Here is a 19740-nt window from a genome sequence, read left to right as displayed (position 1 = left end):
CACACTTTTTTACATTACCATTAATTAAATTTGTTAACTTAATAATTTCTTATGAAATTACCTTCAATTTTCGTAAACTTTTTATACGTTTTAACAGCGATTAATTGAGTGTAATATAAAACATATTTATTAATAGTAAATTATATATCCATGAATGTACAATTTTATTCAAAAGAAATAAATGTTTTAAGGGCTAAAACTACCAAACCCCGTTACTAACATTACGTAGAGCCTAACTTAGTAAATAATGGCAAGGCTAAAAAACTAATATGAATAACCTTGTCTTTGGTTGCCCTTAACACTTCTCTAAAACTAAGTCCTTCCTCCGATTTAACTTTATTTCCGTTCACATTTCCATTAGGCTAGAAAAAAAAAAAAAACAAAAAGAGTGCGTACGTATCTAGGGAATCACAAGAATCCGGGATGATCCGATCGATCGGTCCACGTCTGCCGCATCCGGTCAGTCTGCGCCCCCACATGGGCGCTGCATAGTCAGCGCTCCTCACTGCTGCTCCCGTCACCGCCAATGAAGTCGTCTCGCAGTCCGCCCCTGTGCTCATAGTTGTGGTGGTGGTGGATGTGCTCCTCCTCCTCTTCGAGTTCCGGCAGCGCTGGAGGCGCCACCGGAGGCGGAAGTGGGTGGTGGTGCTCGTGGTGGTCATGATGGTCGTGGTGGTCGTGGTGATCATGGTGATCGTGCTTCTCGTGGTGGTGAATGTGTTCCTTGGTCTGGTGAATCTGGATGGGTCGGTGGTCCTCGTGGATCACCTTCTTCTCCTCCTTTAGGACGAGTGGCTTGTGGTGGTGGTGCACGTGTTTCACCACGGTGTGTATGTGCGTTTCGATTTTCTTGTGAATGGGCACGTGGATCACGATTTTCTTTTTTTTCTGGTGGCCCCTGAAAAGGATAGCAAATACATTTTTAACCTAATAAATTATTTGATTCCATACACTTTTCGTTTGGAAGATTATTAATATAGCTTAAGTTAAATATTTTAGCTAAGTTCGTTTGAAATTATTTAGCGAGAGTGATTGGCTTTCTATGATTTGAAGTTGTAAAATGTTCGTTAATCTGAATGACGCTTTAAGTTAAGGGGCCTGTGCCGCGATGTATCCTCTATCTGGCCCAGTAGTCCCCATGATAATCCATACCCCGCATCCGTTTCCGGCACGCAGACGAGAAGCAACACCAGCGCCACCACAATTGAGAGCCTCAGGAGCTGCGAATAGAGGGAGCACGGATATCGGGTGTAATCCTTGTGTAGTTGCAATACCCGGTCGCCACTCACCAAACTGCGGTTATCCATATCGCTTGGCTTGAGACCCAGGTGCTGAGGTGTTGAAGGCTCCGACGAAGCGGCTGCTTTGATTGCTGCCCCACTGCGACCATTTTATTTATACAGGCGCAGGCACACGGAATGCGGTGGAATACGAATACCCCGACGCCAGTTGGCGGCTTCTGCGCTTCCGTGACGCAGTCCACCACCAACGATATGGGCAGAGCCATGGGCCTCGCTCTGCTTTGGTGGAGCCACACTTGGTGGAGCTTCTGCGCACGCGCCGCGAAACAGCGGAGTTGGCTGCTCAGTGAAAAACCTGCAATTTCCATTCATTTCGGATGGCAGCGATCATCGTGTCATGGATTGTGGGTGGTTTTCAGCCAGAGGAGGACTACTCTCTACCGAGACGGAGGCTAGCCCCAAATTGTGGAATTTGCACTGTTAAAAATAAGAAGAAATCACGCGTGTATATTATGTATATAAAAGCCCACAACGAAAGTATGGAGTTTGCACCTGTATTAGCTACTAATTTTTGCGTTACATTAGACCTAGACTTTGCAATTACCTATCAGATAAAAAGCTCGGATCTTCTAAAGCCACCTTTATTGGTTGCCCAATTCACCGAATTAATGTAACCCCTGACTTCGGTTTTCCCCCAATTTGCAGGGCATGAGAGCTCCGTCCCCATTGATGGGTTTTTACCATTGTTTATTTTCTTTGTTTTTCCGTTTTGTTTCGGCTGTGTGTGAACTTCTTCTAAAGCTATGCCTTTTTTCAGCAGCTCACGCAGACGGAAGGCACGGAAAACTGCACTCAATAGCTAGGAGCCGGAGCCCCACACCGAAGACCCAAACTCAGTCAACGTAAATAGCAGGAGTGCAGCGTGTGTTTAATACTCACAAAGATATGTTGCATGGTCGCTCAGCCCCTGGATTTATTTATTAAGCCCCCGCCCGACTCCCCGGCTAACTTGAGTACATGGCACGTAACGCGAGAAATAGAGAAATACGTTACAAATAGATCGCATGCACATGGAGCATATTTCTATTATGCAATCGTACAGGCGATTTGCCAGATTTGCGGGTGTTATTTAATTGCGAATCCCGAACTTGTTCGCTATTCAATTTCAAATACGATCACTCATAGAATGCGGAGCCTATCGATATCACTGGCTGTCATCGGCCAGAGTCCCAGCGGCAAGAAGAAGCAGCGGCTAAGAAAGGGGGAAACAGAAAAAGCGAGCGAGCGAGCTAGCGAAAGAATAGAGAACAGCGATAATAGCGTCACCCTCGAACAGTGGTCAAAATCTCGCTCCAAGTGGGCTTAAGTGCACATTTCTTCTATTTTTATGCTTAATTGGATTTCTTAACTTCGAAACTAATTAAGATAAATAGGCTGTATGCATGTAAGAAAATAATTTACACGTATAAGATATGTTTGTTGAAACAAAATGTGTTAAAAAGCTGTTAATCGGCTGAGCTTTCGCAGTTAGAAGAGCCAGAATCTGGGCCTATGACGCCCACTGTGCGCAGACTGGCTGAGTGCGCCAGCGTGTGTGTGTGCGCCCCCCAATCGAAATCTTTTTTTAGTATTGAAAGAACAGTCGGGCAAGAAAGTTGGGGCGCAGCAAAATCGAGCCAGACAAAGTAAATAACTAAGCATCGGCATACATATAGAGGGAGTAATTCCATTTCGATGAATTATCCGTCAACAAGCTGGTGATGAGCAGCAGTGTTTTGCTACATTTAGTTTGTTATTCACTCTGCTTATTTGCATTTCTTTTATGTTTTTGTTGTGGTGCGTTTGTGTGTGAACCAATTGTTGCTGCTGCTGCAAGAGTAGTGGTGTCGTGATTAATAAATTCCCAGTGACAAAGTCGAAAAAGAAGCAGTGAAGTAATGTGCAATAACAAAGTGATTCCAGTTCAGAGAGAGATCACGTTCGGGAGACCCACTTGCTGATTTTTCGAGACTTCGATTTTGTTTGAGTGTATTATGTGTGAGAGTGTGTGTGTGTGTGTGGCTCAGATCATTATCCCAATTGGGAGCACTTTGCCTGGAAACAGAATCTGCGATCCATATCCATAATCCCATTGGTGTACTAGGTAGCGCACTTCTAGAGCTTCTGATAAGAAGCTGCTCCGATCAACCTGTCCGATTGGAAGTGTGTGTGTTGCTGCAACATTGGCTGGAATTTGTTAGCCATAAATGGCCACGAACCGCCAAGTCAATAAACCCCAGCCCACAGCTCGAATTTTCAAACCGGGCGTTGAGAATGGCAAAAATCAATCGAAAGCAAAATTCCATAAGTGGCGGACGTACATCACAACTATTCCTGTATATTTAGACTTGTATATTTAGATATTCATCTGGCAGAGAGTGTGTGTGCACTGTGTGCAGGTTCTGAAAGTCCAGAAATACTCTGTGCTCCCACTGGCTGGAGGGCGAAAGAGAGGGGAGAACTGCCCCAGCCCCAGTCCGAACCCCAACCCAAAATTGGACCCTCCCACGCGGCAGATAGTCAGTTCCCCTCTAGAGGAAGTCGTATTTTCAATGTCTTTGGCGCGAGTTTCGCTTTCGCATTTCCCGCTTTTACTCTTTACCACAATTTTCCACCATCTCCCACTGTTTGCCACCTTTTGCCGTAAATCATGGCCAATTACGGTCCGCACCCTGGCCAGTTAGTGCGTCACTGTAGCAGTTTCATTTCCAATCCGATACCCAATATCGACATCCCCCAAAAGTCTGGCGAGTGACCTCACAAGATGCGTCATCGTTATTAAAGCGAAAGCCCCAACAAGAAAACTGAATCAACAGAACAGAACTGAATCAACAGAACATATGCGAAAAGCAGAAAAAGAAAACTTCAGGCGAAATACCCAGACCCTTGGGAACTTACCATAACGCAGGGAACGACTTTTTGGGAGGGGTCTTTTAAGGTCCTTGTGCACTTCTGAACAGGCTAGTTAAATTGATTGTTTACATCAATCGTTGGGAACTTGAATTGGGCACAAGGCCGATAGTTATGCGCTGATCAATTGATTTACATGCTGTAGTTTTCACATTTTCGTTGACTTGCAGCACAGCTCGAATATGGCGTGCCAGTCAATTGGAGTGTGTTGTGCTTGGAAAAATCCATGATCGCTCACAATTTGTTTTTGAAACATATCACTAAACGCATGCCTTCACCATGGCAAGCGAGATATGGTTACTCTCGCAAGAAACTAGAACGCCACGGCGTGCCTTACTTACTCTTATCTAACAGTTCAGGTGGAATTCACAGAGATAACCCCCGAGATGATTGTCCAACTTCGTGGTTCATTTGGCTCATTTAAATTTCTTTCGTTCTTTCAGCTCACTACAGATCTGGCCCACGAGAAAGAGAGAGGAACAATAAACTCTGAGACAACCAAACTGAAAACAGGAATCAGACGAAAAGCGCAGCCAAAATGCCCGTCTTTCACACAAAAACCATCGAGAGCATTCTAGATCCTGTTGCCCAACAGGTAAGCATCGTCCTCGGACGGGGTCCACTCCTGTGGGTTTTGGGTCAGAGGGCTAAACTTACGTTTCAAGCAAATCTCTCGTCCGCATAGCTATAACTAGTAAGCAAATTGGCGCCCAAGAAGGTAACGTTCCATGGTTATTTAGACGCTGGTTAGAAGGACATGCATACGTACATGCATGCACTACACTGGAAAAAGCAACTCTGAAAGTTAAGCTTGACTAGCAAAATCAGTATTTTAATAGATGTATTGTTCTAAAGTAAATTAAAGTATTTCACAAAAATTGTTTTAAAGTACATAAGAGACCAACCCGTCTAGTTAACTATGCCTTGTTTGGAAACCTCTGCCTTATGCAAGTCCACTTTTCCCAGTGTATATGTTTATGGTAGTTGTGACTGCGCACCACTGACTCCACTTTCCACTTTTCCGCTTTCCCCACCGTAACTCACTGATCGATCACCTATCGTTAGCTATAGTTGCCATTCGCACCTGATTCCCCCAACTGCATACGTGTGGCATGTGTTGGGTGTTCTGCCATATATTATATATAGATTTATGCCACAGTTCTTTCTGTCCTTTCCGATCCGATCGCCCCCTCCATATATATCCATCTATTCATGTGTGTTTCCATCATGAGGCGAAGAAACAAACGAGCGGAGCGGAGGTGATTTGCGATCAGCGATCAGCGTCTTCGTTGTTTTGTTTTCGGGCGTTACTTAACTGGTCTAAAAATAAATGAGGTGGAAATAATAAGAATAAATGTTGATCAGAGGCCAGCGCCAACCTGAGCTTCTGAGGACAGGCAGAATTTTAATTTAATAACGCAACAAATGAAAATGAAAAATCAGGCGGAGCAAAGAAAACAAATAAGTGGCGATCGGAGCATCGGGGATGGGGGGTGCCTTTTGGCCGAGTTCCAAAAATAGCAGCATAAAATACGTTTAGTAAAATCCAACAACGGCGGCAACAACATTCGGCGTCAGCGAGAGGAAACAACCAAAATAAAAACATTTACGACGGACAAGCAATGAAAATGAAATCATGGCGAAAGCAAAGTCAGAGCAAAATCAAAGGCTATAGGCTATAGGCTACATGCTTTAGGAGGTGAGGACCGAAGGTGTGGGAGTTGTAGGTGTACCTAGCACATCTGTAGCGACGCGGATGAGTGAGGATTGTGGTCTGAAATCTGTGCCAAAAAGCAAACCCAGTGCATTAGTCATCCGCCGTGGGGCGGATTGAGTGTGGTGGGTGCTGCTGGCAAACAAATGAATTAAAAACGATCATTCACCACATCCATCAGCGCATGGATACATAAGTCGGGCACACATGTCTCTGTCCGTATAATTAGTCGTTGGATGAGCAGCGAGGGGCCTTCCAACTAGCGACTAGGAGCTTAATTGCATAATTAATTAATCAAGTAGGCCAATTGTTGCTAATTGCAAAAGTGGCGCCCAACGCGGGGGGGGGGGGGGTCTGGAGCAGGAGGGTGCACCCCGGACGTGTATTGCCCAGCACTCAGTGGCTAACCACCTAATCCGCCAGCTTACACCAGTTAAGTCTTAAGTCTTTGACTTAGCCGCGCTTCGATTTAGTTTCGGTTTAATGGGGCTCAGTGGAGATTAGCGTCGGCGGACGCTGCGCACTGCTCATTGCCTATAAATAGGCAGATGGCCATGGCCAAAAACACCTTGAGCAGGTGCTGATGTCAAGTCCAAATTCCGTGCACCATGTGGCGTTCCATGGCGCCGCCCACGCCGTTTTCATTTCTAGCGCTCTCCACCAGCTCCCCAAGTCGATGAATGAACGGAGCGCGAAGCCGTTGGATCGACGATAAGTCCAAATGGGCCTGCCGCCGAGCGATCACGCAGCAAGATCATTAACAGTTTTGCTGCCATAAACAACTCCATTGGAATTGATTGATCAATCATCGCGCTTGAACGGGAATGAAGTAATCACTGGTCACCGATGGAGGCGCATTCATATAACAGATATCCAATTGTTTTGTCTCTAATTCAAAATCCCCCAATCGACAAATCGAATGTGAAACAAGATTGCCAATTCAAACACGAATTATTTTATCGCAATAATACCAGCTGGGGAATTCCTGCAAAGGGTAGATTATGCTAATATTCAAGGGAGGCCGATTCCAACATCTGACTTGTCGGACACCTTACATGATGCCCCAATGCATTTCAAGCTCCCCGAACGAATAATTTCTAGATATACATAAATATAAAATCCTGTACTAATGACTGCACTTTTCCCCGTGACCGGCAGGTATCTCGTCTGGTGATCCTGCACGAGGAGGCCGAGGATGGCAACGCGATGCCGGACCTCAGTCGACCGGTGCAGGTGGTGTCGGCGGCAGTGGCTAATCTCGTGAAGGTGGGCCGCGATACGATCAACAGCTCCGACGACAAGATCCTGCGCCAGGACATGCCCTCGGCATTGCACCGCGTGGAGGGTGCCTCGCAGCTGCTGGAGGAGGCGTCCGATATGCTCCGCTCCGACCCGTACTCGGGTCCGGCGCGCAAGAAGCTAATCGAGGGAAGCCGCGGCATTCTGCAGGGCACCTCCTCGCTGCTGCTTTGCTTCGACGAGAGTGAGGTGCGGAAGATCATCCAGGAGTGCAAGAGGGTACTGGACTACTTAGCCGTGGCGGAGGTGATAAACACCATGGAACAGCTGGTGCAGTTCCTCAAGGACCTCTCGCCCTGTCTGAGCAAGGTGCACCGGGAGGTGGGCGCCCGCGAGAAGGAGCTGACCCACCAGGTGCACAGCGAGATATTGGTGCGATGCTTGGAGCAAGTGAAGACCCTGGCCCCAATCCTCATCTGCAGTATGAAGGTCTACATCCACATTGTGGAGCAGCAGGGCCGCGGAGCTGAGGAAGCGGCTGAGAACAGGAACTACCTGGCCGCCAGGATGAGCGACGAGCTGCAGGAGATCATCCGCGTGCTGCAGCTGACTACCTACGATGAGGACACCAGCGAGCTGGACAACCTCACTGTGCTGAAAAAGCTCTCCAATGCCATTTCCAACAAAATGGAGCAGGCCAACGAGTGGCTATCGAATCCCTATGCCTTGCGAGGCGGCGTGGGCGAGAAGGCTCTGCGCCAAGTGATCGATAATGCTACGGAGATCTCAGAGCGCTGTCTGCCCCAGGACTCTTATCCCATCCGCAAGCTGGCTGATGAGGTGACGGCTATGGCCAACACCTTGTGCGAGCTGCGCCAGGAGGGCAAGGGCCAGAGTCCCCAAGCGGAGTCCCTGGTCAGGGGCATACGCGATCGCATGGGAGAGCTCAAATCCCTGGTGCACCAGGCGGTGCTCGGCGTGGATAAGGCTGGAGTTCAACAGACGGCCCACACCATCCAGGGTCGATTAGAGCAGGCGGTGAAGTGGCTTCAGCACCCGGAAATCAACGATGGTGGCCTCGGAGAGCGGGCTATTAACCTGATTGTGGAGGAGGGTCGCAAGGTAGCCGAGGGCTGCCCCGGCCACCAGAAGGCCGAGATCCAGCAGCTGTGTGACGAAGTGGAGCGCCTCAAACGCCAGGCAGCCGGATCCGGCCCGGCGGCCAAGCAGGCCGCCAAGCAGCTCACCCAGAAGCTCTACGAGCTGAAGGCGGCTATCCAGAATGCCCTGGTCAATCGCATTGTGCAGGACTTCATGGACGTGAGCACCCCGCTAAAACAGTTTACGGAGGCGGTGCTCCAGCCAGAGGGAACACCCGGACGGGAGCAGAACTTCAACCAGAAGTCCAACAACCTGCAGGCCTTCAGCGATCGCGCCTCGAAGACCTCCAGAATGGTGGCCGCCGGTGGAGCCTGCGGCAATAAGAAGATCGCCGAGATTCTGCTCTCTTCCGCCGCCCAGGTGGACTCCCTCACACCTCAGCTTATCAGCGCTGGTCGCATCCGAATGAACTATCCGGGCAGCAAGGCCGCGGACGAGCATCTGCAGAACCTGAAGCAGCAGTACGCGGATACCGTGCTGCGCATGCGCACCCTCTGCGACCAGGCCACGGACCCGGCGGACTTCATTAAAACATCCGAGGAGCACATGCAGGTTTACGCCAAGCTCTGTGAGGATGCTATCCATGCCCGCCAGCCGCAGAAGATGGTGGACAACACCTCGAACATTGCCCGCCTGATCAATAGGGTCTTGTTGGTAGCTAAACAGGAGGCGGATAACTCTGAGGATCCGGTGTTCACGGAGCGCTTGAATGCCGCCGCCAACCGGTTGGAGCGTTCGCTGCCCGCCATGGTTGGCGACGCAAAGCTGGTGGCCACCAACATTGCCGATCCGGCGGCAGCGGCCGCTTGGAAGAACTCCTTCCAGCGGCTCCTGGGCGATGTGCGTGAGGTGCGAGACGCTATTGCGCCACCGCAGCCACCACCACTGCCCACTTCCCTGCCGCCACCCATTCCGGAGCTGAGTGCCCTGCATCTTTCCAACCAGAATGGTAAGCATTCAGGACCACATATATTCCAAAGTATGTGTTAACTGTTTAATGTCTTTGCCAGCCGAGCGTGCGCCTCCACGCCCACCACTGCCAAGAGAAGGATTGGCGCCAGTGCGTCCGCCACCTCCGGAAACGGATGATGAAGACGAGGGCGTCTTCCGCACGATGCCACATGCCAACCAGCCCATCTTGGTGAGTAGAACTGCCATTTGGAGCGTTAGATTGGATACTAATCCGCTTTTTGCCCGTAGATCGCCGCCCGTGGCTTGCACCAGGAGGTGCGCCAGTGGTCGTCCAAGGACAACGAGATCATTGCGGCCGCCAAGCGCATGGCGATCCTGATGGCCCGCCTCAGCGAGCTAGTGCTGTCCGATTCGAGGGGCAGCAAGCGGGAGCTGATCGCCACCGCCAAGAAGATCGCCGAGGCCTCCGAGGACGTGACCCGATTGGCTAAGGAGTTGGCCCGCCAGTGCACTGATCGACGCATCCGCACCAACCTGCTCCAAGTGTGCGAACGCATCCCCACCATCGGCACCCAGCTGAAAATCCTGTCCACCGTGAAGGCCACGATGCTGGGCGCCCAGGGATCCGACGAGGATCGCGAGGCCACCGAGATGCTTGTGGGCAATGCCCAGAACCTGATGCAGAGCGTAAGTCTCGAAATGCTTAGTAATTGCCTAGCCAAATTCACAGGAAGGAGTCGCCATTCCTGAAGCTTCTGGGCTTTACCTTTACCAGTTCCTTTTCATTGCTAAATCCTCTCTTTCTATGTGCGATTCCAGGTGAAGGAGACGGTGCGCGCCGCCGAAGGAGCCAGCATCAAGATCCGGTCGGATCAAACCAGCAATCGTTTGCAGTGGGTGCGCCGACAGCCGTGGTACCAGTACTAGGCGATTGTCAGTGCCTACGGGGATGCTGGAGGAAGGCACCTGACCATCTGCCCACCGCCCTCAACCCACCTGACCGAATGCCGCCAGCCGCGTGCCTTGTGTAACATACAAAGCTAAACACTAATCTTAATGATTTCTATTTTAAATGTTAATCCCTAATCGGTTCCATCTGAACGCCAGTTATGTAAGTGCCTGCAACTATTTATTATGTGCTCCAAGAACTTGTGCTCATGTCCCCGCCCCCGCCTTCGTGCCCCCTTCCACAGCCCATTTCCCTTCCCCCACCCGATCCTATGCTGATTTTGTTTCGATAATTTTAATAAACACATTAATTATTAAGCGTGCAATAAAGCAAAGCGATAGCCACGAAAAAGAGAGAGGAACAGGAAAGCAATATGTACATACAGCAGTCAGATTTAAGCGAATGCAACGTATATAATAAGAGACCATTTTCAATGGGCTTGCGCTCCAAGGAATCTAGAATCGCCCCTCCATCGTATTTGTAGTGTACTAACAGAAGCATTTATCGAAGCCCTTGTTTGCGTTTCAGAGTCCAGTTTATGTTCGAAATCTAACTTACTAAAACAGCGACGGATGCGCGAAGCCCAAGTTTTAACCCAAAACGATGTGTGTCATGTTCAATATATAATAAAATAAAACTGAACTTCAAAGTGTTTATTTTGTGGACTGGTTGTTTTGTTACGTTGAACTTAATGTGACCCACTTGACTTCCTTTCGTTAAGGGTTTACGCCTGCGCCTGAAAGTATGCTATGATTGTTTCTCTTCTGCTTGGAACAACAAATCGCGCCTGTAATAGAATATTACGTATACGTAGTCGCTGCAAGTACATTAATCATACGCAGTGTTGCCTACCACAAATATTACGCGTTAGGAAAAGTAAAGGCTAATATAGACTATTACGAAATTCAGCACACGCAAAAATAAATCAGTTTATATTAATTGCTTAAAAGTACATATAAATGTTTGAGCAATGCCCTCAGTGGGTTAACAACAATTCCAATAAAAGGCTAGTGTTTATTTTCCGACGGCAGCATATCCGCCAGCTGTGCCTGTCCAGCGAGCAGTCGGGAAATCCGAGAGCCACCAGACTATAATTAGCTGTCACTCCGAGAAAAGCGAGGAAACTCGCACGATCAGAGAGTTTCCGATGCGGCAGCGGTCAGTAGCGTTTCGGTTATCGACGGAATCAAGAGAGAGTTGCCCTTACTGCAGCCGATATGTCCACTAGCACACCTGTTACAGAGGAACCGAGATCCTCAAGCCAAATGACCATCAGTGCGTCCACGCAGGAATTAGCCGAACTGATAAACATCCACTTGGGTGACCTGCGACCGGAGGAGCCCTCTTGGCGGGTGGCCGACTCTCCAATTTCCGGTAGGGGCATCTTTGCCACCAGAGAAATAGCCGCTGGCGAGGAGCTCTTCCGTGAGCACACGTTGCTCGTGGGTCCAACAGCTCATAGGTCCATGAATCTGCGCACTTGCACCCTCTGCTACCGCCTGATTCCGGGATCCACGGACTCGGCAGCCCTCTGCCCAGCCGGATGCGGATTACCAGTTTGCTCGGAGTGCCGGGACTCCACGCGTCACGACCTAGAGTGCAAGCTCTTTCGCAAGTGGAAGCCTCTGGAGAGCCAGAGAATCGAACCGCGCGCCCTTAGGATTCTTAGTGTTGTGCGATGCTTCTTTCTGGACGAAGCCAGCCGAAAGTTGCTGTATGCCATGCAGGCCAATATGGATCGGTACTATATGCAGGAGGTCCAACGGGCTGCCGATTGCTTTGAGCACTTTCCGCGGGAGCAGGACATGTTGGACTACTTCTATCGCACCATCTGCGCCTTCAACACCAACGCCTTCGAAAGCCGAAGCAATGTGGATGGCCACGAGGTGTTGGTGCGGGCGCTGTTCCCTTTGGCTGGACTCCTGAACCACCAGTGCACCCCGAATGCAGCGCACCACTTCGAAAACGGAGAAACCATTGTGGTGTGCGCTACTGAACGGATTCCAGCTGGAGCCGAAATCACCATGTCGTACGCCAAGTTACTATGGTCCACGCTGGCTAGAAAAATATTCCTCGGAATGACTAAGCACTTCATCTGCAAGTGCGTTCGATGCCAAGATCCCACGGTGAGTTCACTTGTAAGCTGATTTTCAATTTGGATGAGGCACTGCATCGCAAGAGGGCCACTGCGGCGAGAATGTCGCTATTGCTGAGAAGTGCCACCGAAATAGCTCACTCGGTAGGGCCGAAAAATGTCATCGCAGGGGCATACGAGAAGGGGACTTTCGACACAGACATAAGATTAAGATTCTCACCAGCCCTATAATATATATTGGAACTCAGTGGTTTCTAGGAAGTTATTTGCAGTAACAATATTATGTAGATGTCAGTTTTCATCTTGAAATTGGCTTATCTAAATGCTTTGCTGATAAGGTAGAAAGCCCCTAGTTAGACGCCCCTGGGGAATGCAAGTGTGAGCGCGAGAGAAACATCCGATGAGCAATAAGTCAATGCGATTAAGTGAATGATTAAGTCAAGGCAGCTGGCCGACACCGAAAGCAGCGATGATCCCAAAACGTGTCCACATAGAGGATCTGCCTTCAGTGAGTACTGCTTTTATTGTCGAGAAGAGCTCTCGCAGACGAGCAATCAAGATAACTTACTGATAAACGAAACAAATACGAATGCATGTCCCCCCACACACAAATATTTCGATAGCTTTACAATAACTATCTTTTTTGAATGACATCTTGCTGGCTATCGCACTGGGGGCAATAACCAACTAAACTGTTTGCCCACAATGTAGTAGTCGGTATATTTTATTGTATGATACGATTCGGGCAGTCTGCCAATACTGACATAATGGAGGCGCCCCAACTAGTTCAAGTACCCACACATACCACATAGCCCACACTGAATTACTTATTTATTCAATTTCGGATACTGTCAAAGTCCGTATAGCACGTCAAAACAGCTATTGCCTCTCTTCTCTTCAATACCCCTTTGACCCAGTCGCACGTCAATCCACTAAAACACTAGGTTTTCCTTTTGTTTTCGCTCACTCTGTACGCCTTTAAATATAAAATTTTAGCACAAATTCTTTAAAACTTAAACGGATAAAGAATCATTTGAAATTTGTCGAGAATTTCGTTCCGCCTACCCTTTCTATTTGGGGAAAAAGGTTGTCTATTCACTTCTGCTCATGGCACTAAGTAACAAAAGCAGTGATTGAATTATCAATCACTATGATTGAAAAACTTCGCAATATGAAGACGCACAGATACGAAACATACTGTTTTTTTGCAGCTGACAACCTCACCTAACGACCCATTTCATTTTTTAGATAATTTGGTAAAAATAATTTTTTGCGAAATTTTCACTTTTTTATAAGGGGTTACATCACGTTTTTTTTCGAAAAATGGTGAAATTTTAAAATTTTTAGCTGGGAATGCCACTGGATAGGAAATTAAGCTACGAATTCAACAAGGTATGGCATTCCACATTTGATCGACTATTACAAAAGTTGTGGTCAAAATTCTGATATTTTTTTTACTAAAAATCATGACACATTTGTTTGTCAAAATGAACGACTTTTTTAATGGTTTTTTAGTTGTAACTTCGCAAAATGAAGACGCACAGATACGAAACATACTGTTTTTTGCAGCTGACAACCTCACCTAACGACCCATTTCATTTTTTAGATAATTTGGTAAAAATAATTTTTTGCGAAATTTTCACTTTTTTATAAGGGGTTACATCACGTTTTTTTTCGAAAAATGGTGAAATTTTAAAATTTTTAGCTGGGAATGCCACTGGATAGGAAATTAGGCTACGAATTCAACAAGGTATGGCATTCCACATTTGATCGACTATTACAAAAGTTGTGGTCAAAATTCTGATATTTTTTTTACTAAAAATCATGACACATTTGTTTGTCAAAATGAACGACTTTTTTATTGGTTTTTTAGTTGTAACTTCGCAAAATGAAGACGCACAGATACGAAACATACTGTTTTTTGCAGCTGACAACCTCACCTAACGACCCATTTCATTTTTTAGATAATTTGGTAAAAATAATTTTTTGCGAAATTTTCACTTTTTTATAAGGGGTTACATCACGTTTTTTTTTCGAAAAATGGTGAAATTTTAAAATTTTTAGCTGGGAATGCCACTGGATAGGAAATTAAGCTACGAATTCAACAAGGTATGGCATTCCACATTTGATCGACTATTACAAAAGTTGTGGTCAAAATTCTGATATTTTTTTTACTAAAAATCATGACACATTTGTTTGTCAAAATGAACGACTTTTTTATTGGTTTTTTAGTTGTAACTTCGCAAAATGAAGACGCACAGATACGAAACATACTGTTTTTTGCAGCTGACAACCTCACCTAACGACCCATTTCATTTTTTAGATAATTTGGTAAAAATAATTTTTTGCGAAATTTTCACTTTTTTATAAGGGGTTACATCACGTTTTTTTTCGAAAAATGGTGAAATTTTAATATTTTTAGCTGGGAATGCCACTGGATAGGAAATTAAGCTACGAATTCAACAAGGTATGGCATTCCACATTTGATCGACTATTACAAAAGTTGTGGTTGTGCTAATGTAATAATATTTATCATGATAGCTTTAAAGGACTCATGGTCGATAATGCCCGAACGCACCCTATAATTTTTCAGTTGGTATTCACGCTTTTTGATATTTGGCATTCGAGTGCGTTCTATTCGCTTCATGCCGCTCAGTCTAGCTTCCGTTCGATTGGGCCAATAAAATGCGCGTAAAAGTGAAAATAGATTTGGAATGTGGGCGAACTATAAGTTGCTGGCGGTCCGTAGCAGGAGCAGGGAGAACGGAGGTCGTACGCTTTAGAACTGATTTACGTATTACCGCAGAGAATGGGCGTGGCAGGACGAACCTACTCCACTTTGGAACATGTGACAGTGCGTGACATTCGCGTCGGAAAGTGAACAGCTGGGAGTGGAGCCACCCCATTTTTGGTCATGGTCCTGGTACTGGTCCTTCTCCCCACCAGGTCACGTGTTGCGACGCTCACCTCGTTTTGCGGCCTGGTGTCTCCGACCCCTTGGCCCCTGGAACACGCAACTCATTGGCCAGCGAAGCCCTAATTTATGTCCCGGCCACACGCACTGCCATATGTAGTTAGACCCGCAGAAAGTGGGTTGCACTGCCAGCCAGGATTGTAGTACTCATTTCTTATTCTACGTTGTATGCATTTAGGCAACACTCTCCAGGGCTTACAGTCCTATCCATGAGCGGCCTATTACGTCGTGCACTCATTTTTGGCCAGTGTAGCAGCGTGGGAGACAAACACGCTTGGTATCAATGGCGCTGCATCTCCACAAATAATTTTGCCAACCGTTCAGATTGTCGTAGGGCGACAGAAATCGGATGAAGATGGTGATAGCGATGGGATGGGGGTGGAGGTGGGGATGAGATGGGGTGGGTGGTGCTCCTATGGCTTCGTTTCAGTTTATGGCGTCCATAACCAACCGCAAGCAGACTTCGGTGAAGGGGGCTGGGGGTTTCAGCCACAGTGAGGTGTTTGGCGAACAAATTGACAGTGGGAAATGTTCTTTGATGGCTGAATGGCTGATGGCTGATGGCTGCATCAGTGCCTTTCACTATGCCCCTCGCGATCGTCAACCCCCGATGGACGCCCACTAGCGAATCCAATTGAACGCAACAATAGCAACCACAGCAGCGGCAGCAACAACCACACGGCAACAACAGCTCAAGCACAAATTGAATAAGAGTCAAAAGCAAAATCCGCTTTGCGTCGTCCCAGCCAAATGTCTCTATTTCCCAGTGGCGCACCAAGTGGCTCCACGTTCCCGACTCCGAAAACGTTTCGAAACCGCTTATCGCGGAATCAAAACTTTTGGCTTCTCACAAAAAGTGTTGAACTTTTGTGTCAAGCTGCCTAAAAATAGCCCGAATTTTGGCCAAAACAATGAACACAATGCTCAAGTTCTTTCCTTCGGGGAAAATGTTATTTTGGATTTCGTAAATGGGAACTTGGCGGCGAGTGTGTGTGCTTTCAGTGTGCGTGTGCCTTGGAAAAAATCATATTTGACTGTTGTCGCTGTTGTCCCCTTGCCCCCCCATTTCCCGTTCCTCACCTCCCGGCCCCTTTCGTCAATCGCCTTCCCCCGTTCCCTGGTGGATGCCTCTAATTTGTGTTTTTTTAGTTGTGTCTAATGCTCTCCGAGGGCGTCGGTGTGTCCACGTCATAAGCGTCGCTGCTTTGCTGGGTTGCTTCCACTGTCGGCAGTCAGTTGTTGCTGTTGTTGCTGATGTGCTGGGTGGTGTTGCTGCTGCTGCTGCCGCTGCTCATGTTGCTGCTGTCGTCGCTGTCGCCACTATATCGTTGCTATTCCCGCGTAGTCCGCCCAGCTGCGCGGAGACATCTTCACTCGCCGAGTTGCCGCGCGTCGCGTTGGTTCGCCGCAGTTCCGACCGACCTCCCACCGCAGTCGCCATGTCTACTGCTGCCCAGTGCCCGCCTCCTCGCCCAGGCGGTGGTGGAGGAGACACCACACTGGCCGCCCTGAGCGCTCACATGGCCCCTTGTCGCGACACCACGCCCGAGCAGCTGGCGCAGCTGATAGACGTCCACTTGGGGGATCTGCGCCAAGAGCAGCCCAACTGGACCATCAGCTCCTCCACGGTGGCAGGTCGTGGGGTGTTTGCCACCCGAGACATAGCCGCCGGCGAGCTGATCTTCCAGGAGCGAGCCCTAGTCACCGGTCCGACGGCGAGAAAGGGCCAACTGAGCAGCTGCATCTGCTGTCATGAGACCCTGCCGCAAACGGGATTCCTTTGCCGGCATCGCTGCACCCTGCCCGTATGCGAAACCTGTTCGGATTCCGAGGAGCACCAGGCGGAGTGCGAGCACTTCCGTCGCTGGCAGCCCAAAGACGTGGATGCGGAGCAGGAGCAGGTGAATCCTATGTCGCTGAGGATCCTCACCGCAGTGAGGGTCTTCCACTTGGGCAAGGAACAGCGGCATCTGGTGGACGCCATGCAAGCGAATGCGGAGCGCGCTTACCGGCGGGAGATCATCCAGGCGGCCCAATGCTTCCGGAACTTCCCCACCACGGATCGGGTGTTCATGGACCAGCTGTTCCGGATCGTGGGCGTGCTCAATACAAATGCCTTCGAGGCTCCTTGCCGCTCTGGCGGCCACGAGACGCTACTGCGGGGTCTGTTCCCGCTCACGGCGATCATGAACCACGAGTGCACCCCGAACGCTAGTCACTACTTCGAAAACGGTCGACTGGCGGTGGTTCGGGCTGCGCGCGATATTCCCAAGGGCGGTGAGATTACCACGACCTACACCAAGATCCTCTGGGGCAACCTCACCCGGAATATCTTCCTCAAGATGACCAAGCACTTTGCCTGCGACTGCGTGAGGTGTCACGACAATACTGTGAGTACGGTACCAATAGGAATCCTGGTCTCCTTGGGTAATCCCTCCTCCCACCATCTGCAAGCTTAGCTTCTGACTATGGTCATTTCTAGGCTGATGGAGTTTCTTCATGGTTAATAGCAATCTTCGCCAAACTTTCCACCAATCCTCTTTTTCTGAACCTACCTGATAGCTATCATTCTCCCTATCCGCCATCTGCATCGCGACCATCGCAATATATTTGTCCCAAAACAAAAAACAATAATTGCAATTTGAAAAGCTCTGAATTTCGGGCACATTTCTTGGCCAACGCCGATGTCACCGGCGTTGTGAAAGTGCGCGTGTGGTAGGGATGTGAGTGGCATGGGCATATATGTATGTACGTACGCGATCCACATATCCGGCCGGCCACATCTATTTATGTGGCCGCTCTCTGCCGCTCTGGGATGAGTTGAATAATGGCCTCTGGCGTTGGCAGTGGCCGCCGCTGGCCAGGCCCCCTGACACAAATGCGTTCCCTAATTAAATTAGTTATATGATTTGCATCAACCAGGGCCCAGGGGCGCGCCCAAGGGGGGGTGTCCATCAAGTGGGCAAAGGGGCAACATTTGGTAACAGGCACACGCACTTTTCCCTGCTAAAATGACTGCCTGATGGGCATAGTAACAAAATTACTTGTTGGGAGTTGGGTGAGCTTGAGACATCTTTGTCACAGCCCTGCAGTCGTTGGACAGTTCCATTCTTGCTATTAAATATACACCTTAAACGCACTCTTGTTCAAGACCTCCGAGGCATACATTATCAGTCCATTGATCCTATTTGCCTATATGCCTTTAATGTGGGCATCCAAAGTTCCCGGGCTACTAACACACACCCCCAAAATTTACATGAGCATGACACACAGAATGTTAATTTTGATTTCGATTCTGATTTCGATTTCGATTTCCATTTCGATTCGGAGTGGAACCAACTGTACGCCGTGAATGGACAGAGGCGGACGTGAACCCGCCGGATCTTTGACTGCAGATTCCACCCCCGATTTCCTGATTCCCCCCAAGTCCTTCGATTCACTGACCATTGTCTTCTTGCAGGAAAACGGCACCTACTTGTCGGCGCTTTTCTGCCGGGAACAGGGCTGCCGTGGCCTGGTGATTCCCGTCCAGACTCGGACACTGCAGCCGGACTGGCGGTGCATCACTTGCGAGAACGTGTTCCCGCACGCAAAGATGGCCAAGTACCAGGACTTCGCGCTGAACACCATCAATAACCGTATCAACTCGTGCAGTGTCCAGGACATGATCCACTTCATCAACGAGCTGTGTCCGCGCTTCTGTCCCTCCTCGAACTACGTGCTGATCGAGGCCAAGCTGAATGTGATCTGGAGGATGACGCGGTTCGACCACGAGGAGTACACTCCGGAGGAGATGGGCCACATGGATCGCTACCGCGAGGAAGTGTTGGCCATCCTCCACAAGCTGGGAGCCGGAGAGTGTACCCTAAAGAAGCTGATCACCGGGGAGATTCAGTGATTCATATTTAGCTTCAAAACTTCATTTTTTTTTTTTTAGGTGTGAATGAGTGAGTGCTTTTGTGAATGCGTACTTTTCGGGGTGGCGTGAATCGCATCCGAGCCCTTTGTTGCTATTTTATTCGTAGTCACTTAAGAATCCAATAAACACCGAATCCTTTCGAACTATATCTGCAATCCGTTCTGTATGTGGACCCCTTTCGAGGAACGCCTCTGTGCCCTGACAATAAATATGAATAGCCAACTAGCCACGAAGATCACCGGTCTGCGATTGACCAACAAGTTGAAAATTGCCACGATGTAGATTCTCTGGGCTCTCATTCGTTTTTTTGGGATCGTCTTGGCAAGCACTGTAGTATGTGAAAGGAATGCTGTGTTGACGAGGAGCAAGTCGACTGGGCAGTATGTATATGGCATGTGATTTATATGGTACATGGATTATCTATTGCATTTCTGGGGCTATTGGCCAAAACTGATTGCAGTAATCTTAACGCGTATGAATTTCTAGAGCCTGTATCTTTCGTATTTGATTTCGTAAAAAATAGATTGTTTCAAGCACAACGCTACTTACCCGCACATTTCATATTCCCATTGTCAGGGGCATGTGTG

The 19740-nt window shown here is 48.4% G+C and overlaps 3 protein-coding genes across 8 annotated transcripts; 2 read left to right on the top strand and 1 right to left on the bottom strand.

Moving 5' to 3' along the window:
* Positions 1-188: 188 nt before the first annotated feature.
* On the bottom strand, positions 189-1404 carry CG14052 (uncharacterized protein). The gene is made up of 3 exons (NM_001272252.1): positions 1290-1404; positions 1153-1220; positions 189-898 (listed from the first exon to the last, which is right to left on the bottom strand). The coding sequence occupies exons 1-3, from the start codon at positions 1305-1307 to the stop codon at positions 493-495; spliced, it is 492 nt and encodes a 163-aa protein (NP_001259181.1). The 5' UTR covers positions 1308-1404; the 3' UTR covers positions 189-492.
* Positions 1405-2590: 1186 nt separating this feature from the next.
* On the top strand, positions 2591-10811 carry Vinc (Vinculin). Of its 3 annotated transcripts, none has more exons than NM_001297884.1 (6): positions 2591-2685; positions 4634-4785; positions 7063-9253; positions 9315-9445; positions 9505-9903; positions 10036-10811. In NM_001297884.1, the coding sequence occupies exons 2-6, from the start codon at positions 4729-4731 to the stop codon at positions 10141-10143; spliced, it is 2886 nt and encodes a 961-aa protein (NP_001284813.1). In that variant the 5' UTR covers positions 2591-2685; positions 4634-4728; the 3' UTR covers positions 10144-10811. The 3 variants fall into 3 exon arrangements, with proteins under 3 accessions (NP_001284813.1, NP_476820.1, NP_001284814.1); NM_057472.3 differs by lacking the exon at positions 2591-2685 and adding an exon at positions 2810-2926; NM_001297885.1 differs by lacking the exon at positions 2591-2685 and adding an exon at positions 2810-2998.
* Positions 10812-11348: 537 nt separating this feature from the next.
* Positions 11349-19643, top strand: SmydA-8 (SET and MYND domain containing, arthropod-specific, member 8). Of its 4 annotated transcripts, none has more exons than NM_001014718.2 (2): positions 11349-12291; positions 18695-19298. In NM_001014718.2, the coding sequence occupies exons 1-2, from the start codon at positions 11383-11385 to the stop codon at positions 19130-19132; spliced, it is 1347 nt and encodes a 448-aa protein (NP_001014718.1). In that variant the 5' UTR covers positions 11349-11382; the 3' UTR covers positions 19133-19298. The 4 variants fall into 4 exon arrangements, with proteins under 4 accessions (NP_001014718.1, NP_001284811.1, NP_001284812.1 ...); NM_001297882.1 differs by lacking the exon at positions 11349-12291 and adding an exon at positions 12692-12768; NM_001297883.1 differs by lacking the exon at positions 11349-12291 and adding an exon at positions 16480-17624 and having other exon boundaries at positions 18695-19643.
* The last annotated feature ends 97 nt before the right edge of the window (positions 19644-19740 follow it).

This window comes from Drosophila melanogaster, chromosome X (genome assembly GCF_000001215.4).
Source record: "Drosophila melanogaster chromosome X".
Classification (NCBI taxonomy): domain Eukaryota; kingdom Metazoa; phylum Arthropoda; class Insecta; order Diptera; family Drosophilidae; genus Drosophila; species Drosophila melanogaster.
This window is presented reverse-complemented; position numbering and strand designations above follow the sequence as displayed.